We start from the raw sequence: 22323 nt of genomic DNA, 5'->3' as shown, positions 1-22323 counted from the left end.
GATTGAGAAAAAATATATACATTATTAACTATATTATTTAAAAAAGTAATATATATAAATGATAATAATTAATATAGTATTTATATATAAATCTGTGCAGTCACACAATATTAACGTTACACTCACTCATTAGTGACTATTGTTATCTATTATGACAAAAATTATGGAAAAGAAAACGTGCTTTGCCAAGACCAATGGACATCATAACTTCAGACAATAAATTAATTAAAAACAACATGGATAATTCACATTTTGCTAAAGTGAGTGAAATTTGTCACAACCACAAAGACTTTAATTTTATTGGTAAAATTAAAGTATTTGAATTATTTAAAATATTTGATAATTCAACATTGGATATATTTGTATTCGAAATATATATGTATTTGAAATATTTGTTGGTAAGGCTTCAACATGACCATGAATATATCCTAAAATATGAATAAAATTATGTAATTTTATAATATTACCACTATGTCATATCAAATTTAAGAATAATTTCAGTAATTTCTCAAATATTGTTTTTAGGTTAACAAAATATATATATGACAACTATAATAATAGAATTAAGTATAATAAAAGGAATAAATTGACATAATCTTCATATTTCAATTATCAATAATGTCATTAGAATTTTAAGATTAATTTCAGTAATTTCTCAAAAAGTGTTTTTAGTTTTGACAACATATATGTGACAACTACAATAATATAATTAAGTTATAATAAAATAAATAATTTTACACAGTGTATATATTTCAACTATCAATAAAATTATATGTGCGAAATTGTTCTCGAAAGGATGATCTAGCAATTTGACGTACATACGTCAATCTTATTGTACTTGAAATATTTGTTGATATAGTCTCAAAAGGATTATGAGTAGATCCTAAAAATACAACAAATTAAAGTTAAATAAAACATATTGTAAAATATTAATTAAATGTTTTAACATGAGTAATATTTGATTTTAAGTAAATGATATGTGACAAATGTAGTAATACTTGTAGTTCTTTGTTCAAAGTTTGTACAAACATGGATATTGTTTTGATTTGGTTGTGCTTCATTGTCATTGTTTCGTTTATAGCGTGTTAAATGTCTTCTTGCTAATTCTTGTTGTCTTTGTTGTATGTTCATGTTGTTCCTTCTTTGTCTAACATACTGCCTTATTCTGTGTCATCGTTCATCTTGTGATTCATGTATATCTAAATTTTTCATTCCCTGACACGTAAAATAATGTAAGACAACTCTATGCAATTATGATATTTAAATTATAAATTATAAGAATATGAATATTTCTATTTTTCTAATTATATATAGTATGGGCTTTTATGCTTTTGGATGTATGTAAATAGTGAAGAGAACCAATAGAAGCTATTAATAAATGAATTATTGGTTATTTGCAAATTCAAATGAATATTGTTCCTTTGAGATCTAGAATAGATTGAATTTAGTTTTAAATTTGGTTTTATATTTTTAATATTTGGATGCACTTTTAAATTTAGAATTAAAATCATTATTAATGTTAAGTTAGTAATGATTTAATTTCATGCATTTGACCTTTAAAATCGTCATTTTATTTTAAGTAATGATATAGCTAATTGCTTCATTTGTTCCTATTTAATTATTGTTTCGGCCCTTTTCATTTATTTCATATTGTTTGTTGCATTAGACAATAAAAAAGTATTAGCTAGATTTGTCCCCTCATGTGATTATTAATGCAAATTAAATTGAATGTATAATAAATATGTGTTGTTAGAGGTATTTTGGTCAAAATATATAACATTATATTGACATGTTTAATAATTGTCTTAATTTAAGTTTAATCATCAATTAAAATGAAATATAATGATTAATAAATAATTGTGGTTTTTAGCATGTCATTTTAAGTTTACCAGCATGTGTTGTTCAATTGGTATATGCTTGATTTTCCTTAAGTAAAAAATATCGGGTTTGAGTATTATGAATGAAAAAATACTCATTGTGAGAGTTAGCCTCAAATATATGGGATGTTCCTGACTCGGTTATAATTGTCTATAATGTGAGGATATATGTGAGAAACAAAAATAATATTTCATTAAATAATTAATAAAGTACACAAATATTAGGATTGAAATTAATTACTAGAGTTTATTAAATAATAAAGTACTTTTGGTATAACTTGGTTCTACGGAAGAAGAATACAGTATCTTACGGCAAAAATTATATATTAATATATAATTCACTGTTCATTTATATAAAATATGAATGATAGACAATAAAATGACAATATATAAGATACATACACTTTTAGTATATACATTTTTTTATATAAAAGAAAATCACAGAAAAAATATATTGAAAAGAAATAATATATATCATCCTATTTAATTCTCTTATATATATATATATATATATAACTTGTAAATAAAATCATTAATAAATTAAGTACGATGTTAACGTCATTTTTCCTTTGAAGTAAGATGAATGAAGATTTACTAATAGGATATATGATTTTTAATAATCTCACCTCGAAAAGTTAAAATAAAAAGGAATTTTAAAAGGACTGCGTCTCGTATTAGTCGCATACAAACATTTTACATTACAGAAGCGCGACCTTCACTGAGTCTGAAGACAAAGGAGTTTCTTTCTCTTTTCTCCTTTCAAATTTCAAAACCTAATCTCACACCTTTTTCCTTTTTCTCTTCCCCATTTCACTCGCTTAGGTTAGAATCAGATCCCTAATTCCCTACCTCACTTTTTCTCATCCCGAGAGAAAAAGGAAATCCAATGAAACTTTGAATCGCGTGTTGATCTCTTATTGTGATGAATAAAAACTCTGAAACCATTAAGCTGATTATTTTTTGTTTTATTTAATCTGGTGTGTGTTTTCAAATAGAGAAAGAGAAGCTGGTGTATGGTGATGGGTTCGAAGATTGAAGGACCATCTACTCCAGCAAATCGACGTGATCCTTATGAGGTTTTATCTGTAACAAGGGACTCTACCGATCAAGAAATCAAATCTGCTTACAGAAAGCTAGCTCTCAAGTACTTTTTTCCCTTTTTTGTTTTTCACTCAATTCTATTTATTTATTGTTCAATTTTTCATGTGGATGTTTGTTTTTGTTTTGTTTAAGAGTGCTAGGTCCTTTTGTTACTTTATTTTGCAAATGAGATGCTTAATTCTCCACATATTTTGATTCCAGAAGTTTTTTTATTTTTAAAATGTGGCTTCAAACATTATCATAGTATTCTTAAGTGAGGTAGAATAATTGAAGAACCTTTGAAGGTGATTAACATTGTTAGTTGATAAAGCATTGGAAGCAGAGTTAGGATATTGATACGCTATGACATGGAAACAGGGATACAAAAATTTAGAAATTGCAGGACACAAAATGGTTGATACAAAATATAAAATTAATAGAGTTAATATAAAAGCTCAATCTTAAGGTAGAATAGAGGAATTATGTTTTCAAAGTTAGCATGGGTTAGTGTTACAATAACATGCCAACAAATTTCTAATTATTGTGGTATTCTCGTTTATAACAGTATAGAATTCAAAATTTAAGGTAGAGAGTTAAAAACTATATTTACGAGTGTCTGATATGGCTATGTTTGTGAGCAACTATTTTGAAGTGTCTATGCTTCATAATAGAACTTCGTGAAGGGAATCAGGTGCCGAGAGGAGGATCAAATCAGTTAAAGCAATATACAGATACTCTAGTCAGTTTTCTGTTTTGGTTTTGTAGAATCAAGGAATTTGTGTAGTTATCTAATGCATAAGAAAGACATTATGAAAATGATGATAATGAACATATGTTTGATGACTTTGATCTATTTACAAATATTTGCATTATTGATAGGTATCACCCTGACAAGAATGCCAGCAATCCTGAGGCTTCAGAACTATTTAAGGAGGTTGCATATTCTTATAGCATCTTGTCTGACCCAGAGAAGAGAAGGCAGTATGACAGTGCAGGATTTCAGGTCACTTTTTTCCTATATGAACCCAAAGCTCTGTTTTCTCTCCTTTTTTCTGTTGTTCTTAACCGATTCTTCCTACAATATAAAAATGAAGAATATGTCTCTGACATTGGAGTATTTGGCTGGGCAAACATATAAGAAATGCATTACTTAACTGCATGACTTATTTTCTATGGGGAGCATGCCATTTTATCATCTTATTTTTCTGGTGTCCTAAAATTGAACCCATGTCTCATGCTTTTCAACCTATGAAGCATGGAGACTGCAAAAATTGTCACTGTGTTTTTGGATATTTCTGACACTTCAGTAAACTACTGTATATATTTTCACCTTTCTATTGTGAATCTTTATACCAATATAGATGATGTTGGGTTTATTCAAGTGTGAAGTCCCACATTAGATATGCGGGGAGGACTGAAAAAGTTTAAAAGTGTAAAAAGCCCATGGAACTAATGTCTTAAGGTTTTGGTTCAAGACATAGTGTTTTACTTGTAGCTCCTCACTCTTCCCATACCCTGTGACAATGGAACTCCCCGATCGCAGTTTGATCCAACAAGTGGTATAAGAGTTGATGGTTCGGCTGGGACATGGTGGACTTAAGGGGGAGTAGACCGGTAAGTGTGTGGTACCCACACTTGGAGGAAGATTGTTGAGTTTATTCAGATGTGAAGTCCCATATTGGATATGCAGGGAGGAGTGAAAGAGTTTACAAGTGGAAAAGATCCATGGAACTAATGCCTTACGGTTTTGGTTCTAGACATAGTGTTTCAGTTGTGACTCCTCACTATTCCCATATCCCGGTAACAGTGGAGCTTCCCGGTGTTTGGAGACTCCCCAGTCGCAGTTTGGTCTAACAGATGAAAACATCACAGTAATTAAAGAAATGGTCATATTTTATTATGGTTACACTGGCTCATGCTAAATTTTAAAATGTCATTTCTTATTTAATTTTAGATCTGTGTCTTTATGTTAATTTTAGTTATTATACTATATACCATGTCATGTCTAATATTCTTTAAGCTATTGGGCAAATACATATCAGGCACTTGATGCTGATAGCATGGACATGGAAATTGACTTATCTAATCTTGGGACTGTCAACACAGTGTTTGCAGCTTTATTCAGGTATGAATGCAGTACATAGCCACTTGATTTTCAAAATTGTTTATTTTTGCTTTGTTTCTTATCCACATGGTTATAGCAAGCTGGGTGTCCCTATAAAGACTACTGTTTCAGCCAATGTACTTGAAGAAGCTCTTAATGGCACTGTTACAGTCAGACCCCTCCCCATTGGAACATCAGTTAGTGGAAAGGTTATTACTTCCTCCATGTTGAATAAAGCAATAAAATGGTTTTCGTGGTGGTGTATTTGTTTCACTTAAGTCACAATTTGTTGCAGGTAGAGAAGCAATGTGCTCATTTTTTCGGCGTGACAATAAATGAGCAGCAAGCTCAGTCAGGGATTGTGATAAGAGCTACTTCTACTGCACAAAGCAAATTCAAGGTATTGCTGATGCCTTTATTATAAGAATTTTTGTGTCTGTCCATCACTTGCAAATGTGCTTTTGGTTAATATGGTATTGGATTGTATTATTGAAGACTGATTTTTGCAGTTGCTCTACTTTGAACAAGATGCAAATGGTGGTTATGGTCTGGCATTACAGGTAGTTTTTATTCTTCTAGTGCTTCTACATTTACATTCCCTCCCCCATTGACATGTTGCTTTACCAAACTAATGGATAATAAATTGAAATGACTGTGGACTTGGTATTATTAATTTTTTCCTCAATTGTGATTGTGTCTCTAGGATGTTGGATTATGAAAATATTATCCATTAACATATAGCTCAATTTGTCTATCTCTTTCTTCTCCTTGTCCCTTGTAGCATAATACTGATAGTCTTCAGCATAAATATCATTTGCTGTGATGTGAATTTAGAATAAATCTAAAATAAAATGGGGTATGATGGAAGGAGTTTCAGTACTATGATGGCTGCTATTAAGCCTTTAACCTTGTGGTTCCTTTGTCTCTCATTTCGATGAAATCGAGTAATCAACTCCAGATGATTGTCAAAAAGTTTGCAAAATGTCTTGCAGCTGGATTATGTAAACTAAGTGGCTGCTAGGCTCAAAAGTCAAAGAAACACATTAAACAAACATTAGGGGAGTGCAGTTGATGTGGTCTGCAACCTGTAACCAGTCATTTGTATGTAACTGTGTATTATGTTCAGATACACTATTTAAGTTGCTCTTAAGCTATTTTTGATTGATTTGTACATTGCAGAAATTGCAATTAGTCATTTGTTCATGCAGTACTTCTGCAAATTACAATTGGCTGTGTATTCAGTTCATGTTGTATGTAATTAATGTTTCTGTACAGGAAGATAGCGAAAAAACTGGCAAGGTGACATCGGCAGGAATGTATTTCTTACATTTTCAAGTGTACAGAATGGATTCAACTGTGAATGCGGTATGGGAATTATGTTAATTTTCCTTTGTTGTGGGATTTTTGGAAAGTGGTATTTACCTTTAGTTTTGTGGTGCAGTTAGCAATGGCCAAGGATCCTGAAGGGGCTTTCTTTAAAAGGTTGGAAGGTCTTCAACCTTGTGAAGTCTCAGAACTAAAGCCTGGCACTCATATCTTTGCTGTTTATGGTCTGAATGATTTATTCTATTGTTCTTCTGTTTGTTGGGCTATTTTTTCACATAAAACTATGTACATTACATTTGCACTTATTTAAGCTGATATTATTTAGGGGATAACTTCTTTAAGACTGCTAGCTATACAATTGAGGCAGTATGTGCAAAATCACATGAAGACATCACCCAAAAGCTTATGGACACTGAGGCTCAAATTTTAAGAAAGAGGAGTGAACTACGCCAATTTGAAACAGAATATAGAAAGGTTAGTGTTGGTTTTGGTTGTCCATGGCTTAAAGTTTGCTTAGAGGCACTTACAGTGATGTTTCTCTTAATACTTTCAGGCACTGGCACGCTATCAGGAAGTGACAGATAGATACACAAAAGAAAAGCAGTCTGTACGTTCTTTTAACTTGTGCTACAGTTACAACAAAAGTACACATCTGAAAATCCACACACTAGCATTTTTTTCACTACTTAAATTTTGCCCACAACTTGGTTAAAAAATAGTTGGAAATATCGTATATGTTATTGAGTCCATAATCTGTACCCATCACAAATGTATATAGCTTAAAAGGGGAAAATGAATATGGTTCAATTACATTATCATGTGAATATGATGCCAAATGTCAGAGAAACAGCTATTCTAAAGGATAACCTATTAGGTGTAGGTCCAAGAATGGTTTAAATCACTAACCCTCCCTTCATACAAGATTTACTTAGCTTGATGAAACATGAGTAAAGAACATCAACTGAAACCTTGGGCGCAAAAATTTATCCAAAAGAATGGGGTGGCAAGTGTCAGTCTCAATCCCTTAGTCATAGAGACTGCAATGCCATGTTAAAGAACCAATACTCCTAAATACTTACGAAGCTCTTTGGGTGCAGGCCCATGAATGGTTTATATCTCTAGCCAGAATTAAATTGTCTAGCACCATCAGTGAGTGACTGACCCAGATGACTTGTAGATTCTCACAAATGCAATGAGAAATTAATACTTTTGCAGGCTATGCTTATGCATCCTTGCAACAAAGTTTTCTTCAAAGCTCAAAAACTTCTATTCTTTAAAGAATGTAATTAAATGGTAGCTAAACTTGTGTTTGGCTCAAGATATAATTTATGTTTGTGACCATGTTGAGTTTTATTTGCTACTCAGGTAGATGAACTTCTGAAACAAAGGGATAGTATCCATTCTTCTTTCACTGTTGTCAAGTCAACCACTAGTAATTTAGGCAATGGAAGTTCTAGCAAAATTTCTGGCGAAGGGAGCCCCGAGGATGGAGGGTCAGATGGAAAGGATAAATCCGCCAAAAAGAAATGGTTTAACCTCAATCTTAAGGGTTCTGATAAGAGCTAGATATAAAATTCACTTGATTTCTCTGGTCTCTATCAATTACAGTCATGACATCAAACTTAGCACCCAGCAGATTTTCCGCTTGCATTATATGTCTGCAATATTCTCTTTCTTTGCTTGGTTCCACCAAGGTTGTAAACTGGTTTGTTAGTCTACAGTATATGGTTGCACTCTAAGGTATATGTCTCTTCATGTTTCAATTTTTTGTCATCCAATGATACTCATCCAATTCCCTTGTAGCATTCTGAACATAATATAGTTTTGATACTGTAATGATACATTCATTCTTGTAGCAGTTTTGTTCATCATTGCTGTATCATCTATGACGCCGCTTACTCAACTTTTGAGGATATTTCATTAATCTGCATGTGTAATAATTTCATAACCTTAGGATTGTGGTGTTTTTCGAGCCGACCTTACCTAGTGGGATAATTGTTTGATTGCTGGTATAATAATTGCATAACCTAAGAGATTCATTGAATATTCGTTCAGCTTTACTCGTTAGGTTTTGATTGGGCCTAAGGCGATCTTTAAAGCCCGACCTTAGAGCTTGGGAATTATCCCTGACCCATAAAATTTGGAATGGGCTCTTTATGCAACAGGAAAATTATAACTATAAGTAGATCAGGTCTTTTTTAATTACTAACATGTTTACCATCGGTTGAATGGAATGAATAAATGTCTCTTTCATTATATTTCATTTATCACAATTGCTTCTGAATCCTGCCAAGCTAGAAAGAAGATTTTAAGTTTTAAAATAAATGAAATAATTAGATGGATGTCATTTCAACTTGTAGTAGTATTCTGAGAAAGCATCTCCATGTATAGAGTTCACATAGTTGTGGTTGGATTAGGTTTAGGTGGACATGAATGGGGTTGCACAGAGATGAGTTGCATATAGCTTCGTGCAACTTATACATAAAAGTATCTTCAATTTTTTTCGGTAAAGAAAAGTATCTTCAATTGATTAGTGTTGTGCAAAGCTTTTTGCGGTTATTGCACAAAGACTTGCATTGTTAGACAAAAAATACATTAAGTTATATGCATCTATTGTATAGCTAAACAACTGTTACATAAAGTTATATACAGCGACGGAACTAGGTTCAAGAAAAAGTGGTTGTCAACTGAAAAACAGTCTTGCCATATGTAACTTTTTTTGTACTACTAAAGATATTTTTTTATCATTTAGATAAGTAACTAATCATTTTCGAAGTGCATGACTATTCAGCACCTCCCAACAAGTGCTACTCCCAATCATAAATAGGAAATTTAAATTTTATTTAGCTGTGTTAAATTCTTGCGGCTCATATCCATTCCCCCATCCGGCCATCCCAATGCAGGCATAAGTATACAAACATCATTTTCATAGAAATTTTTTGAGCCTATAATTGCATAAATGAGAATAGCGACAGAGTTATATTTATAAGCAAATTTGGTTGGATCCTACAATTTATATAAATGGTAAACATTTATTGAATAATTTAGAGTTGTATAAAGTGACTACTAAATCTGAAAAAGACTTGTAAGTTATAAAATAATAAGAAATGATATCAAATAATCAAACTTTTATTTCATTATGTGAAGTGTGTAACATAAACGAAATGATCTAATAATGATCTATCATATAGTGCCTATTGACAACAATGATTTTCCTAATAATTTCATATATATTATTTTAATTGATATAATATATTTTTATTGTTGCGAGACAAAATTTAAGACATGATTTAAGAGAGTGTATTCCAACTTTAGTATAACAAATAAATAGGAAGAGTCATCATTTATCCAACTATTCAAATAAAAACTTAACTTACTTACCAAATAATAAAGCGACACAGTGCGCTAGTCCAATTCCACTTGGGATTGAGAATCTAAATATAAAATGTAACATTTTAGTAGTGTTAGAAGGAAAACAACAAGAAAGGAAAATGAAGAAGAAGAGTGTATGGAGAAGAGGAGAAAAAGAAGAATATTGAATGCTATGAATAATTGTGTAGAGAGGAATGAATTGAATCACTTAAATTCTTACACAAACTAACCTTCCTTTTATAGCATAAAGCAATTACCTAACTTTCGATAATCATAAAGGATTGCAACTAAACTAACTGAATTACAAAACTATCTAACAATCCTCCTTAATTCAGTTTCCATTCAGCCTTAGAATTCCCATCTCCGATCTCAGTTTTTCAAACCTCTCCTTCTTCAATGGTTTGGTAAAAATATCAGTAAGTTGTTCTTCACTTTTGCAGAAAAACATCTTCAATCTTCCATTGCTCACTTGGTCCCTTAGAAAATGAAATCTATTCTCAATGTGCTTGCTTCTACCATGTGCCACTGGATTCTTGATAATATGTATAACTGACTTATTATCAAGCAATGACAGTAGGTTGTCATCTTCTTTCTTCACCTTTAATTCTGCCAACAAAGTATTCAACCAAAGAGCTTGACAAGCTACCATACACAAAGGTATATACTCTATCTCACAAGAGAACAAAGCAACCACATCTTGCTTCTTTGAGCACCATGAAATTGGAGCATTACCAATCATAAACAAATACCATGTTGTGTTTTTCCTATCAAGCTTATCACCACACCAATCAACATCACTAAAACCAACCATGTCATGACCGAAGTTGCTGATTTTATTTGGTAATAACAGGCCAAAATCCATGGTTCATTGGACATATCTGAGCAATATTTTTGCTTCTAGAAGATGAGACCTTTTTGGTGCTTCCATAAACCTGCTAACCAGCCCTACACGATATGTAATATCAGGTCTAGTGTTGCATATATACCTCAAACATCCAATTATTTGTCTATAGATGGTTTTATCTGCCACTGATTCATCTTCAATTATTGAGCTTCCTACTTCAACAGGTGTTGAAGCATAATTGCATCCTTCCATGTTGAATCTTTCTAAGACATCAACAATATATTTCTTCTCATGTATGACAATTCCCTTCTTGATTCTAGTAAACTATATCCCTAAGAAGTAGGACAAGTTTCCTAGATCACTCATGTCAAACTCATTCTTCATGTCTTGCTTGAATGAGTTGATTTCATCAACATTTTTCCTATTACCAATAGATCATCTACATATAGATAAACTGTTAGTAATTGTTTATGCTCTACACCTCCTATGTAAACACCATATTCAGCTGTGCATTTTGAGAAACCAAGCTTCAACAGAAAACCATCAATTCTTTTGTTCCAAGCCCTTGGTGCTTGTTTGAGGCCATAGAGAGCCTTATGCAACCTGTACACCAAGCTTTCATTCCCTGCTACTTCAAATTTGGGTGGATGAGTAACATACACTTCTTCTTCTAATGGACCATTTAAGAATGTTGACTTGACATCCATTTGGTGAATACACCAACCCTTATAGCTTGCCAATGACACCACCAATCTTATGGTTTTCATTCTTGCAACTAGGGCAAAAACTTCATCATAGTTTGGGCCATGTTTCTGAAGGAAGCCCTTTGCTCCAAGCCTAGACTTGTACTTGGTCACTTCTCCCTTTGGATTTATCTTTACTTTATAAACTCATCTTACATAAATGATCTTCTTTCCTCTTGGTAACTGAGTGAGCTCCCAAGTCTTGTTCTTCTCAATTGACACAAGTTCTTCCTGCATAGCATCAAACCAGTGACCCTGCTTGACTGCATCTTCAAAGTTTATTGGTTCCATTCCAGCCAAAAGAGTCATGTGAACTAGTTCCCCTTCAACAGTGATCTCTGAGTCTGGAAAGACTTCATAGTCACTCAATCTTGATGGTGTTTGTCTAGATCTTTGTGATCTTCTTTGGTTTTGATTTTCTATAGTAGATGGTTGATCAACAAGCAATGGTTCTCCTTCTACTAACCCTTCATCAAACTGCATCATTGTGTGTTTTTTTGAGTCAGTGCTTGTTCCTCTCCAATTCCAGCCTTGTGTTTCATCAACTTTCACATCTCTACTCAACATTATCTTTTGACTTAGTGGATCATAGTCCCTATATGCTCTTGTATGGTGGTATCTAAGCAATACAAATTTCTTGCTTCTGTCATCTAACTTCTTCCTCTGAACTTCGGGAAGATGAACATAGCAAATCGAACCAAACACTCTGAAGTGATCCATCTTTGGTTTTGAACCTGACCAAGCTTCTTCAGGAATAGAATCACCAAGCCTTCTGGTAGGACTCATATTCATGATATACATTGCTATTGAAACAACTTCACCCCAAAATCTCTTTAGCATTGACTTTGTTCTAAGCATGCTTCTTGTCATGTTAAGAATGGTCTTGTTCTTTCTTTTTGCAGTACTATTGTGTTGTGGTTATAGGAAGCAATTACTTTATGAACCAGTCTTTCTTTAGCACATAACTCTTTCAATTCACTTGACATGTATTCTCCTCCTCCATCAGTTCTTAGTGTCATCAATTTTTGTCCACTATGTCTTTCTACTTGAGCTTTGAAGTTGATAAAAACAATGAATACCTCACTCTTCCTCTTGATCAGATAAACCCAAGTCTTCCTTATGAAGTCATATGTAAAGGTCACAAAGTATTTGTTGTCTCCTAATGATTTTTTTTCAAAGGGTCCACATACATATGAGTAGATCAATTCAAGTGGCTTTGTTGATTTAGTTGGTACATGTGACACAAAACAGTTCCTGGTTTGATTACTTGACAAACACTCATCACACAGCTCACTAGGACTACTAATTGATGGTAATCCAATTACAATTCCTTTTCTACTCAGAAGTTCAAGGCTTTTAAAACTCAAATGGCCATACCTCTAGTGCCAAATCCAATTCTCATGAGCTACCTTAGACAATAAACATTTGTGATTGTTTACTTGAATCCCAATCTTGAAAGTTTTGTTTTTGGATAGTGGAACCCTCAAGATCAGATTCGTGTCACAATCATATACATTCAATAACTTGTCTGCCATAGTCATTGCATACCCTTTCTTAAGTATTTGACCAAGGCTAAGTAGATTGTTATTCATCTTTGGAACATACAAGACATTCTTGATGCTAACATTCTTTCCATCTTTCCTCTTGATTGAGATGTCTCCACGTCCTTCAGCATTGATGGAGCTATGGTCTGCAAACTTCACTTTACTCTTGGCATTCTCATTAAGTCTCTCGAACCAATCCTTGTGATCTGACATGTGATTAGAACAATCAGTATCAAGATACCAACAATCATCTTTGACCTCCTTTTCAGATGTGACTATGAGCAGAACCTATTCTTCCTCAAATTCTTCCCCTTGAGCCAATCTAGCGTCAATTTCTGGTCCATTGCTATGAGCAGCCTTGAATCTACACTCAGATGCAAAGTGCCCAAAGTTCTTGCAGTTAAAACATTGAACTTTCTTCTTATCAAACTTCTTCTGACTTCTCCTTAGCACCTGATCTTGTCCATTGCCTCTGTTTGCTGAGAAGGAGTTAGATTCTTGTCTAGTTCCTTCACAGTTCCTTCCTTTGTCATTCTTCCACTTTCCTTTAAACTTCTTTTGGGGAAGTTTCCTTGGCCAAATGACCTTCTGCTGGACTGTGCTTGGAATGCTTGATCAGAATTTTTATCTGAGTTTGTCTCCTTGATTCTTTGTTCAGGAGCCTCTAATGAACTTTGCAATTCTTCAATCTTGAACACTTCAAGATCCTTAGACTCTTTTATGGCAACAACCACATAATCGAACTTGGGGTTCAAGGTTCTCAACACTTTCTCTACCACCAACTGATCTTCAATTACTTCACCACTTCCCTTCATCAGATTTGTCAATGATCTGATTTTGGTGAAGTAATATGCAATTATGTCACCATCTTTCATTTGAAAGAGTTCATACTCTCTTCTCAATGTTTGGGGCTTAACTTTCTTCACCTTCTCTGCACCAGTATAACATTTCTCAAGATTATCCCAAGCATCTTTTGTTGTTTTGACACGGGAAATCTTTTCAAAGTTGGATTCATTCACACATTGATAGATCATGAACAAAGTCTTGCAATCTTTCTTCTTGTATTCCCTGAAGGTGGATCTTTGAGCCTCGGTAGCATCCCCCCACTGATTGGTACCCATTTTGAACTATCTCCAACACTTCTCGATAGCCAAATAAAACCTTCATTTGAATGTGCCACCTCTCGTAGTTTTAGCCATCCAGTGTAGGTAATGACATAGTGAATATTGTTGTGAATATGGGGATGCACATATGAGTTCTTTCTTCCACAGATCCAAGAATCGAAAAGAAAAAAACAAAGCTCTTGATACTATTGTTGTGAATAGCCTTATAATCAAGCAATGAGTGTGTAACCAAGCAATGAGTGTGTACTTGGTTAGAAGGAAAAGAACAAGAAAGGAAAATGAAGAAGAAGAGTGTATGCAGAAGAGGAGAGAAAGAAGAATATTGAATGCTATGAATAATTATGTAGAGAGGAATGAATTGAATCACTTAAATTCTTACAACAACTAACTTTCCTTTTATAGCATAAAGCAACTACCTAACTTTCTATAAATAGAAAGGATTGTAACTAAACTAACTGAATTACAAAACTATCTAACAACCCTTCACCGACAAACAAAACAAGAAATCAAACAACCTCTCCGCTGTCTATTCAAATTATATATTGTTATGAGGCAACGGTTGAACGCAATTAGCGACATAATATAGGTTGCGAGGGTGAAAGCGATTTTAACTTCATTCTAACGAGTGGTGAAGGATATTGAAGGAGATGCGATAGTTAACTCGTTAGTTGAAAATGAGAATGAAAATAAGATGAAGAAATAGGTCTTACATTTCTAATCAGGAAATCATGGTAATGGTGGTGAGGAGGTCACAATGAGAATAGCAACGTTAAGATCAATGACATTGAGAGGAGAAAATCGAAATCGATAATTAGAAGGAAGAAGGAACAACAATGAATGAGCGTGAGAACGAAGTTATTGAGAATGAAGCGTGGGAAATACGAATGAAGGTGAGGCATCAGTTAAAAATGAAGATGATGTTAAGAAGACGTCCTTTTTTAGATAGGTTAATTACACTCTGTGATAATATTGAAACTAGTGGTTTGCATTTTTTTTGTTTCCCACATGTATTTTCATACTTGAGGTAATCCTATTCGAGTCGGGAACATCTAAAGGTATGTGAGATTAACTTTTCAGCGAGTATTTTTTACATCTATAAGACAAGAACTCGATATCTTACTTAAGGAGAATCAAACATATATCATATGAACCGTAGTGTTGTTTGCATTTCAGGTTCTAGTGTAAGAGGTTTTTCCTTATTTAAATTAAGTTTATTGGACCATTTCTGATTTTAATAGGTAATACAAATTAATGGTAGAAAATAACAAATAATACATAAATATTAAATTATTATAAATTATGCTAAAAGATTCAATATATCATATCTAAATAACAATTGCTAAGGAATATTAACTCAGTCCTGGTGATCTATGTATTTGAGGATTTACAATACATTAGTGTTTGTACCGGTTAGCATCCCTTTTGCTTGCTTTTATATAGTTTCTTTTCCGTATAAAAAAAATACATTAGTGTTATTTGAATAAATATAATTGTATTGTTTCTTTTATAATAAATTAAATAAATTTTATCTTTTACTTATTTTTTATCATTTATTTGTAATGTATGTAAAAAATCATCTAAAATAAAAATACAACTAAAATTTATTAGTGTATTTAAAATAACATTTTTTATTACAGTATTTTTCGTTTTTGGTAGATGAGATGTTTTGACTAATTAGGAGGGATGGTTTTGGATAGAGGGGACAAAGTGGGTTAATTTAGGAGTTTAGATGAAGACTTTAGAATTAAAGAAAGCTTTACTTTTTCCCTTTCATATTTGTATGATAAATATTGGTACACGCAATTATGATTATGATTGATTATGCTTTTTAAGTGGGAGATTTGCAACTTGCAAGCCTCCAAAATGCTCTAACTTTCACTCTCTCCAAGTTAGTCAGATTCAAGGGAGAGATCTCTCTCAAAGGTATAAAGCCAATATAGGACATATAGATTTTAACGTCGATCACGCAAACATCATAAGCAATAATTCATCATCACCGGCATGTAAATGGTGGGGACCCAAAGTCCAAATCCTCCATGTCATCATAACATTAAAATTCCCTTCCATACAAAATGTATAACCATAAAATGATATATCTTTCTATTAAATTTTCTTATCTAAAAGTGATATATGTCATTTTGTAAATCAAACATTAATTATTAATAAAATAAATATCAAAATATCACTATGATAGGTGTTACTTTTCTTATAGGTATAAAATATGCATCATTTCCCAACTATTTAAGGCACGTGTCTAATCTGTTTTCACGTTCGCTTAATAATTTCACATAGCTCAGGAAAAATTAAAAGATTTTATATACGAATTTTCCATCATGGTAAGTGGTGACAGTGTGAGAAGAAGTTCGAATAATGTGAAACATGCGAATCTAACATGAGATATAAGATTGAATATGATGTCGGCACGTGGGCCATGCATGCATCAGTGATTAGTGGGATGGTGTTAGATCTGATTGTCATATCTATTGTAGATTTGTAGCTTAGGATCTAGATGCTATCGTACTATGAAACATGCATGGTATAGTGGTTGAGGAATTAAGGAGATGAGTAGTATATTTTACTATGATTATTAAATCCAGTTAAAGCTTTTTATATGTAGTTTAAAATACTTGCATATGGATGATAAAAAAAGTACATGCATATAAGTTTTAAATTTTTATTTCTTAACTGAAGTAGTATTCATTTCACCTACTAAATAAAAATATGTCACACTTACCCAGGCTACGAAATATTTTACTTCTTTTTGTAGGGTAGCCTTGACATTTTTAGAGTGGTGTTTTTGGTAGGGGAGGGTGTCGGTTTTAGATGATTGAGCCCATGATAACCCGATCTTAAGTGATACTGTTAAATATTTTTTGTATGGGTTTTGCTTTTGCTTATGTTATTTTCTAGTTTACTTTGGGTGGGTTTTGTATAAGAGGTTCTTTGGGTTTTCTTTATTTATTTAGGAACTTTGTACTTTAAAATTTTACTTATTTAAAAATGAGCCATGAGAAATTCATATAGAACGGGAGAGATATATAAATAAAAGAATCTAAAAATGGCAAAGAAGTAAAGTAATTCAAAAAATAAACAAATGGGATGCAATGAAAATTCATTATTGAATATGTAAATTTGGGGTATGGAGACAAGAAATTGCATAATTGCATTTGCTAGTACATTGTATAAGCTGCACAAGTAGTTGGAGTCAGAATAGCCAGGGTGGGGGATAGGGACATGACTAATGAGCTTCACGGTGGTTCATTGATTTTGTCAACAATATAAAGGATGATGGGGATATGTTGTACCTAACACTGTCCCCAACCATGTTCCTAACCAATCACAATGAAACAAAATTGATAAAATTATGAATATTTAATTTTATTAACTGACGTGACATAATATGATTGGTTTGAGACATAGTTTGGTACAGTAAATCCTTGTCCCATTATAAAAGGTATAAAATAAGGGATTTAATATATTTTAAGAACCAAAGAGTACATATATCCATTTGTTATCAAGGGGATTGTTTAGGAAGATCTAGAATTGTTTATTATGAAATAGGACGATATTGTAAAAGTATAAAAAGAAAACATTTATTTTTATTTCGAATGTAGCATTTGTTTTTGTGAGTTAATGTTGTCTTAATAATCTTCACTAATGTAATTTCAAAATTAAAGCTTTAAATGCATTTTTCATCTCTCCAATTTTGTTTATGTTCAAAGTTCATCCTCCAATTCCTTTCCGCTTATGTAATATTAGAGCATTCATCAAATTTTCGTCCAAAAACTAAGAAAAGTAGTGACATAGTTTGAATTTGTTAGCTTAAAAAAACTACAAATGGACTAGCACCGCATAATAATAACAATAAGTTTGAATCAAAAATTGCTTAAAACGTATTTGGATATCAAACTTTGCACCAAAACAAAAATTGATGGAGAAAAAGTACATTTAAGCTAAAAATAATGGGCAACATTATAAGGGAGTCAAAAACTGTATTAGAGAGGAAAGTAACGTGAAAAAATTAAAGAACAAACAAAATGTAATTAAACTTATACATTTCTTATTTGCAGTTGAATGATTTTTTTTTTATCTTTTCAATAGTGGAGATGATTTTGTTTCATTATAAGGAGGGGTAGTCGTACATGACTACATTTTATGCAATAGGTTTGATGAGTTAGAACTTGCTTCAGCGATTGTTTAATAGATGATCAAGTAATCCACTAAGCTTCTGATTGGCCATTTCACGCCAAGTTCAAATGCATGAAAAGACTGAAACCAATTGCTACGTAAACATTCACGTACTTTTCTAACCTAGTGGAAAATTCTTCCACATTATTTATCAAACAAAACACTCCATTCAACATTATTATTTTTGACAAGACACTCAACTCAACATTAAAACGTGTGTGCATGTATACTTTTATTTTTACATAATTTTTATTTCTATGAAAATTTGTAACTTTTACATATATATTTTAAAGTTTTGCTAACGTCGGTATGCCCAACGATAAGGATTAAGGAGTGTTAGGTGTGTATTATAATATATATTATTATTGCATCATTTCTCAACATAAAATTACATATTTCTTATTCCTATTCTTCACCCCCAAAATCTTATATTTAGTGTAAACTAAGGGGCCTATGAGCAGTGCGCAATTTAAAATTTTAAGGGTTTTTAACTGGTGTAATAGGATATATTTTAAATTATTCATATTTCATTTGTTTTGCGGAAGTTTAAACTGCCACAAATTATTTATTGCCATAGTTTATGTTGTTTTCTGTAGTAATTTGTGAATACATATTTATTAATGCACATATTCTATAAATACATCTAATTTTTAATACAATCTTTCATTTTTTTTTCTTTCAAAACCAAGTTTGCATAGAGATTCCATTGTCCTCTCTCTCTACTTGTGCGTTGGACTATCAAATAAAACGTTTTTGATGGGTTGGAATGACATTTAAATTAATGAGTGGGTCCAACTGATTATTAGATTTTGAACCGGGCCATTAGATCAATCACAATGGTTATTCATAAGGTTGTTCGTAACATAATAAGAATATTTTTATTCTATTATTCACTGTGTCATTCTTATTTTCTGAATAAGAACAATTTGTTGTTCTTGACCAAAAGAAAGTGAGAGATATATATGTTGTAAAAGAAGGTAGATGTTGTGAGACCCAAATAAAAAAAAATGATGTTTGTTATTGTGAGAAAAAAGTATACGTTATTTTTATTTCATGAGAAATTATAAAATAATATGTAAGACCCAAATAAAAATGAAAATATTGATCTCTCGGATGCTCTTAGTCTTCTAATATAATGGTTTATGCTCATAATTCTGTTGGGAGAAAATAGTTCATAGGTGTAAGCTTTCAGCTAGAACTGGTAAAAATTTGAAAAGATTTTTTTGTTAGAGGTAACTGATATGATTTTTAAATATTTTGAAGCCTAAAATTGATAGATCGAATATTAAAAGTTAATTTTATTTTCTGAATATTATTTTAACTTGATTTCTGAAAACTGACTTTCAAAACCAATAAGCTCATTTTCAAAAGTTACAAATTCATTTCAATTTTTTATACTCCATTAATATATATTAACTAATTCAAAAGGTACAAACTTTACGAAAATTATAATTTAATGCATGTAATCTGTATTTATTTTTCCTATTTTACAAATAGAAATTGCAACCACATTTTTGTTTTCAGAAAAAAAAAAATATATTCACAGACACTAAACATTATATTATCTATTATCCATATTTAATTATTATTAATCTTTATAAATAAGTAATACATATTAATGATTTATCACTTATATATAAATTTTTACAAGTATATAGATAATAAATTTTAGCAGTAAGTCATAGTTAAAATTTGTAATAGTTGATAAGACTAGAATCTTCTACCTTATTATTACTTTTTTTTTCCTAAAATCATTCTCCCTATCACCTCTATAATAAAAAAATGTACTAGGTGTACACTTCGAAGAAAAACCATTCATGAAAGCACAATATTGAATATATAAATATATAGGACAAAAATAACAAACTATTATCAACTATAATAAAAAAAAATCAAATGGGACATAGACCCACAATGCTATATGAAGTTCATCCCTGCTATAGGCCCCTTCCTATACCTTATGCGTGTTCAAGGGTTGTAATATCTTTAAAGTTAATTTCAAAATCAAATTATAGCAATTTTACATAGTCACTTGATTTGACTTTTAGATGATTTTTCAAAATAATTCTAGAGATAAAGAAACAAATTGAAGAAATAAAAAAGTTTAGTTTTTTTATAAAAGAAACCATTCAATTTGAGTTGTTGAAGTAATATCATTTGAATTTTCACACGCTTTCTTCTCTTAGCATGTGTCCCCAAATACCCATCTTCCTTTCTTTATCTTCACTGCAGGCTGATTTATATACAACAATAATAATTCTCTTGTCCAAAACACACTCAATCTTGTTCTAAAAAAAATATGTATTTAATTTTCGATTAATCAAATTTCCATAACTAATATAAAAATATTTATTTAGATTATTATTATTTAATTGAGTGTTACACAAATATAATTGGAGACACAAATTAGGGACAAAAACTGGTGAAATCTCTATTTTTTGATTTTTATATACAAAGTATAAAATTTATGTACTGATAATGTAAAAATTTATACTTAATCAATATATTATTGATCATATTTATAGCAATTTTACGTAGTCACTTGATCGGACTTTTAGATGAGTTTTCAAAATATTTTTAGAGATAAAGAAGAAAATTGAAAGAAATAAAAAAATTAGATTTTTATAAAAGAAACCATCCAATTTGAGTTGTTGAAGTAATATCATTTGAATTTTCACACACTTTCTTTTCTCAGTATGTGTCCCCAAATACCCATCTTCCTTTCTTTCTTCACTCCTTGCTGATTTATATACAACAATAATAATTGTCTTGTCCAAAACGTACCCTATCTTAAATAAAGATTTCATGTTCCAAAAAAACATATATTTATATTCTTTATTAATTAAAACTTCATAAGTAACAAGGATAAAAATTGGTGAAATCTCTATTTTTTATTGTTATATATAAAATATAATGTTTATACAATATATCAGTGATTATATTTAAAATATTTTTTTCGAAAAATAAATGATAATTGAAAATAGACGAGAAGAATGATAGAGTAGTGGTTATACATTTTTTTTCTTATATATATTGAGAGAGACCCCAACACATGCAATAACCTATACAACTCATTATCATAAATAAACACACCCAACCTGAAACATTCACCACCCTTCTTTCTTCACCACACTCTCATGGAGGACCCACAACTTGAATTCCATACTAAAACCACAAACTCCACTTCCCTCAAACTCTTCGGGTTCAACGTCCAAGAAGAAATCTTTGAAAACAAGGTGCTCCATAATGATGCAGCAACAGATTCAACAACTCAAAAGACCACTTCAACTTCAACCTCCCCTCCTTCTTCCTCCTCAGGTGAACGGAAATACGAGTGCCACTACTGTTGCAGAGAGTTTGCAAATTCACAAGCACTTGGTGGCCATCAAAACGCGCACAGAAAAGAGCGTCAACAACTCAAGCGTGCTCAGTTACAAGCCTCTCGAAACGCCCCCGTTTCGTACATCCGGAACCCCATCATCTCCGCCTTCACCCCTCCGCCGCACCTCCTCACTCCGCCACCGGGATCCGTAATGGTCCCGGCGGAAATGCCCTCGTGGGTGTACATGCCGCCACGTGCCGTACCACACGGTTGTGTGTTCTCTTCGGCGCAAAGCAAAACCATGTGTAATAATAGTAGTAGCCGTAATTATTATAGTGGTTGTTGTAATAGAGCAAAATATGCGGGTACAGAGTTTTTCCCCTATGTCGACACTGTAGTGGATCCCTCATCTGTAACCATGGGGTCGCAGGTACAGGCCCGGGCCCACCGCGGTAGAATTGATGATGGGCCCAATTTCGATGATGCATTGGGCTTGGATCTGCACCTTAGCCTTGCTCCTGCTGCGCCGTGATGATTTGATCACTGGCTAATGTAAGCCATCTCTAGGTTCAGGATGTTGTTTCACATCTTGTACATTTTACACTTATTTTTTTATTTTTTATATTAAGAAAATGATGATTTCACTTAGCACACATTCAATTTTTGTAGTTTTTTTTATTTATTAAATTTGATTTTCCCCCTATCAATTTTACTGTTAAATACTTATATTAAGCCATGGGAAATGCATAGAGTGGCATACTAACTTGTACAATTTGTGTAAGAAAGTTTCATAGTTAGA

General features: G+C 32.1%; 2 protein-coding genes across 2 annotated transcripts; both read left to right on the top strand.

The window, feature by feature from the left end:
* LOC109346353 (chaperone protein dnaJ 15) lies at window positions 2560-8255 on the top strand. Its single transcript, XM_019585864.1, has 12 exons — window positions 2560-2699; window positions 2873-3021; window positions 3837-3960; window positions 5000-5082; window positions 5159-5270; window positions 5357-5461; window positions 5571-5621; window positions 6337-6426; window positions 6503-6611; window positions 6713-6861; window positions 6941-6994; window positions 7753-8255. The coding sequence occupies exons 2-12, from the start codon at window positions 2891-2893 to the stop codon at window positions 7951-7953; spliced, it is 1209 nt and encodes a 402-aa protein (XP_019441409.1). The 5' UTR covers window positions 2560-2699; window positions 2873-2890; the 3' UTR covers window positions 7954-8255.
* On the top strand, window positions 21249-22323 carry LOC109346352 (zinc finger protein 6-like). The gene has a single exon (XM_019585863.1). The coding sequence runs from the start codon at window positions 21340-21342 to the stop codon at window positions 22054-22056; it is 717 nt and encodes a 238-aa protein (XP_019441408.1). The 5' UTR covers window positions 21249-21339; the 3' UTR covers window positions 22057-22323.

This window comes from Lupinus angustifolius, chromosome LG04, assembly GCF_001865875.1.
Source record: "Lupinus angustifolius cultivar Tanjil chromosome LG04, LupAngTanjil_v1.0, whole genome shotgun sequence".
Classification (NCBI taxonomy): Eukaryota; Viridiplantae; Streptophyta; class Magnoliopsida; order Fabales; family Fabaceae; genus Lupinus; species Lupinus angustifolius.
Note: the sequence above shows the minus strand (reverse complement) of the source record. Positions and strands in the feature narration are given on the sequence as shown.

What these genes read in the sequence shown, in the direction of transcription:
- LOC109346352 (XM_019585863.1), top strand. Translation starts at nt 21,340, where the DNA reads ATGGAGGACCCACAACTTGAATTCCATACTAAAACCACAAACTCCACT.
- LOC109346353 (XM_019585864.1), top strand. Translation starts at nt 2,891, where the DNA reads ATGGTGATGGGTTCGAAGATTGAAGGACCATCTACTCCAGCAAATCGA. An exon ending in CTGCACAAAGCAAATTCAAG is followed by an intron (nt 5,462 to 5,570) that starts GTATTGCTGATG and finishes TGATTTTTGCAG; the next exon opens with TTGCTCTACTTTGAACAAGA. An exon ending in TTGAAACAGAATATAGAAAG is followed by an intron (nt 6,862 to 6,940) that starts GTTAGTGTTGGT and finishes TAATACTTTCAG; the next exon opens with GCACTGGCACGCTATCAGGA.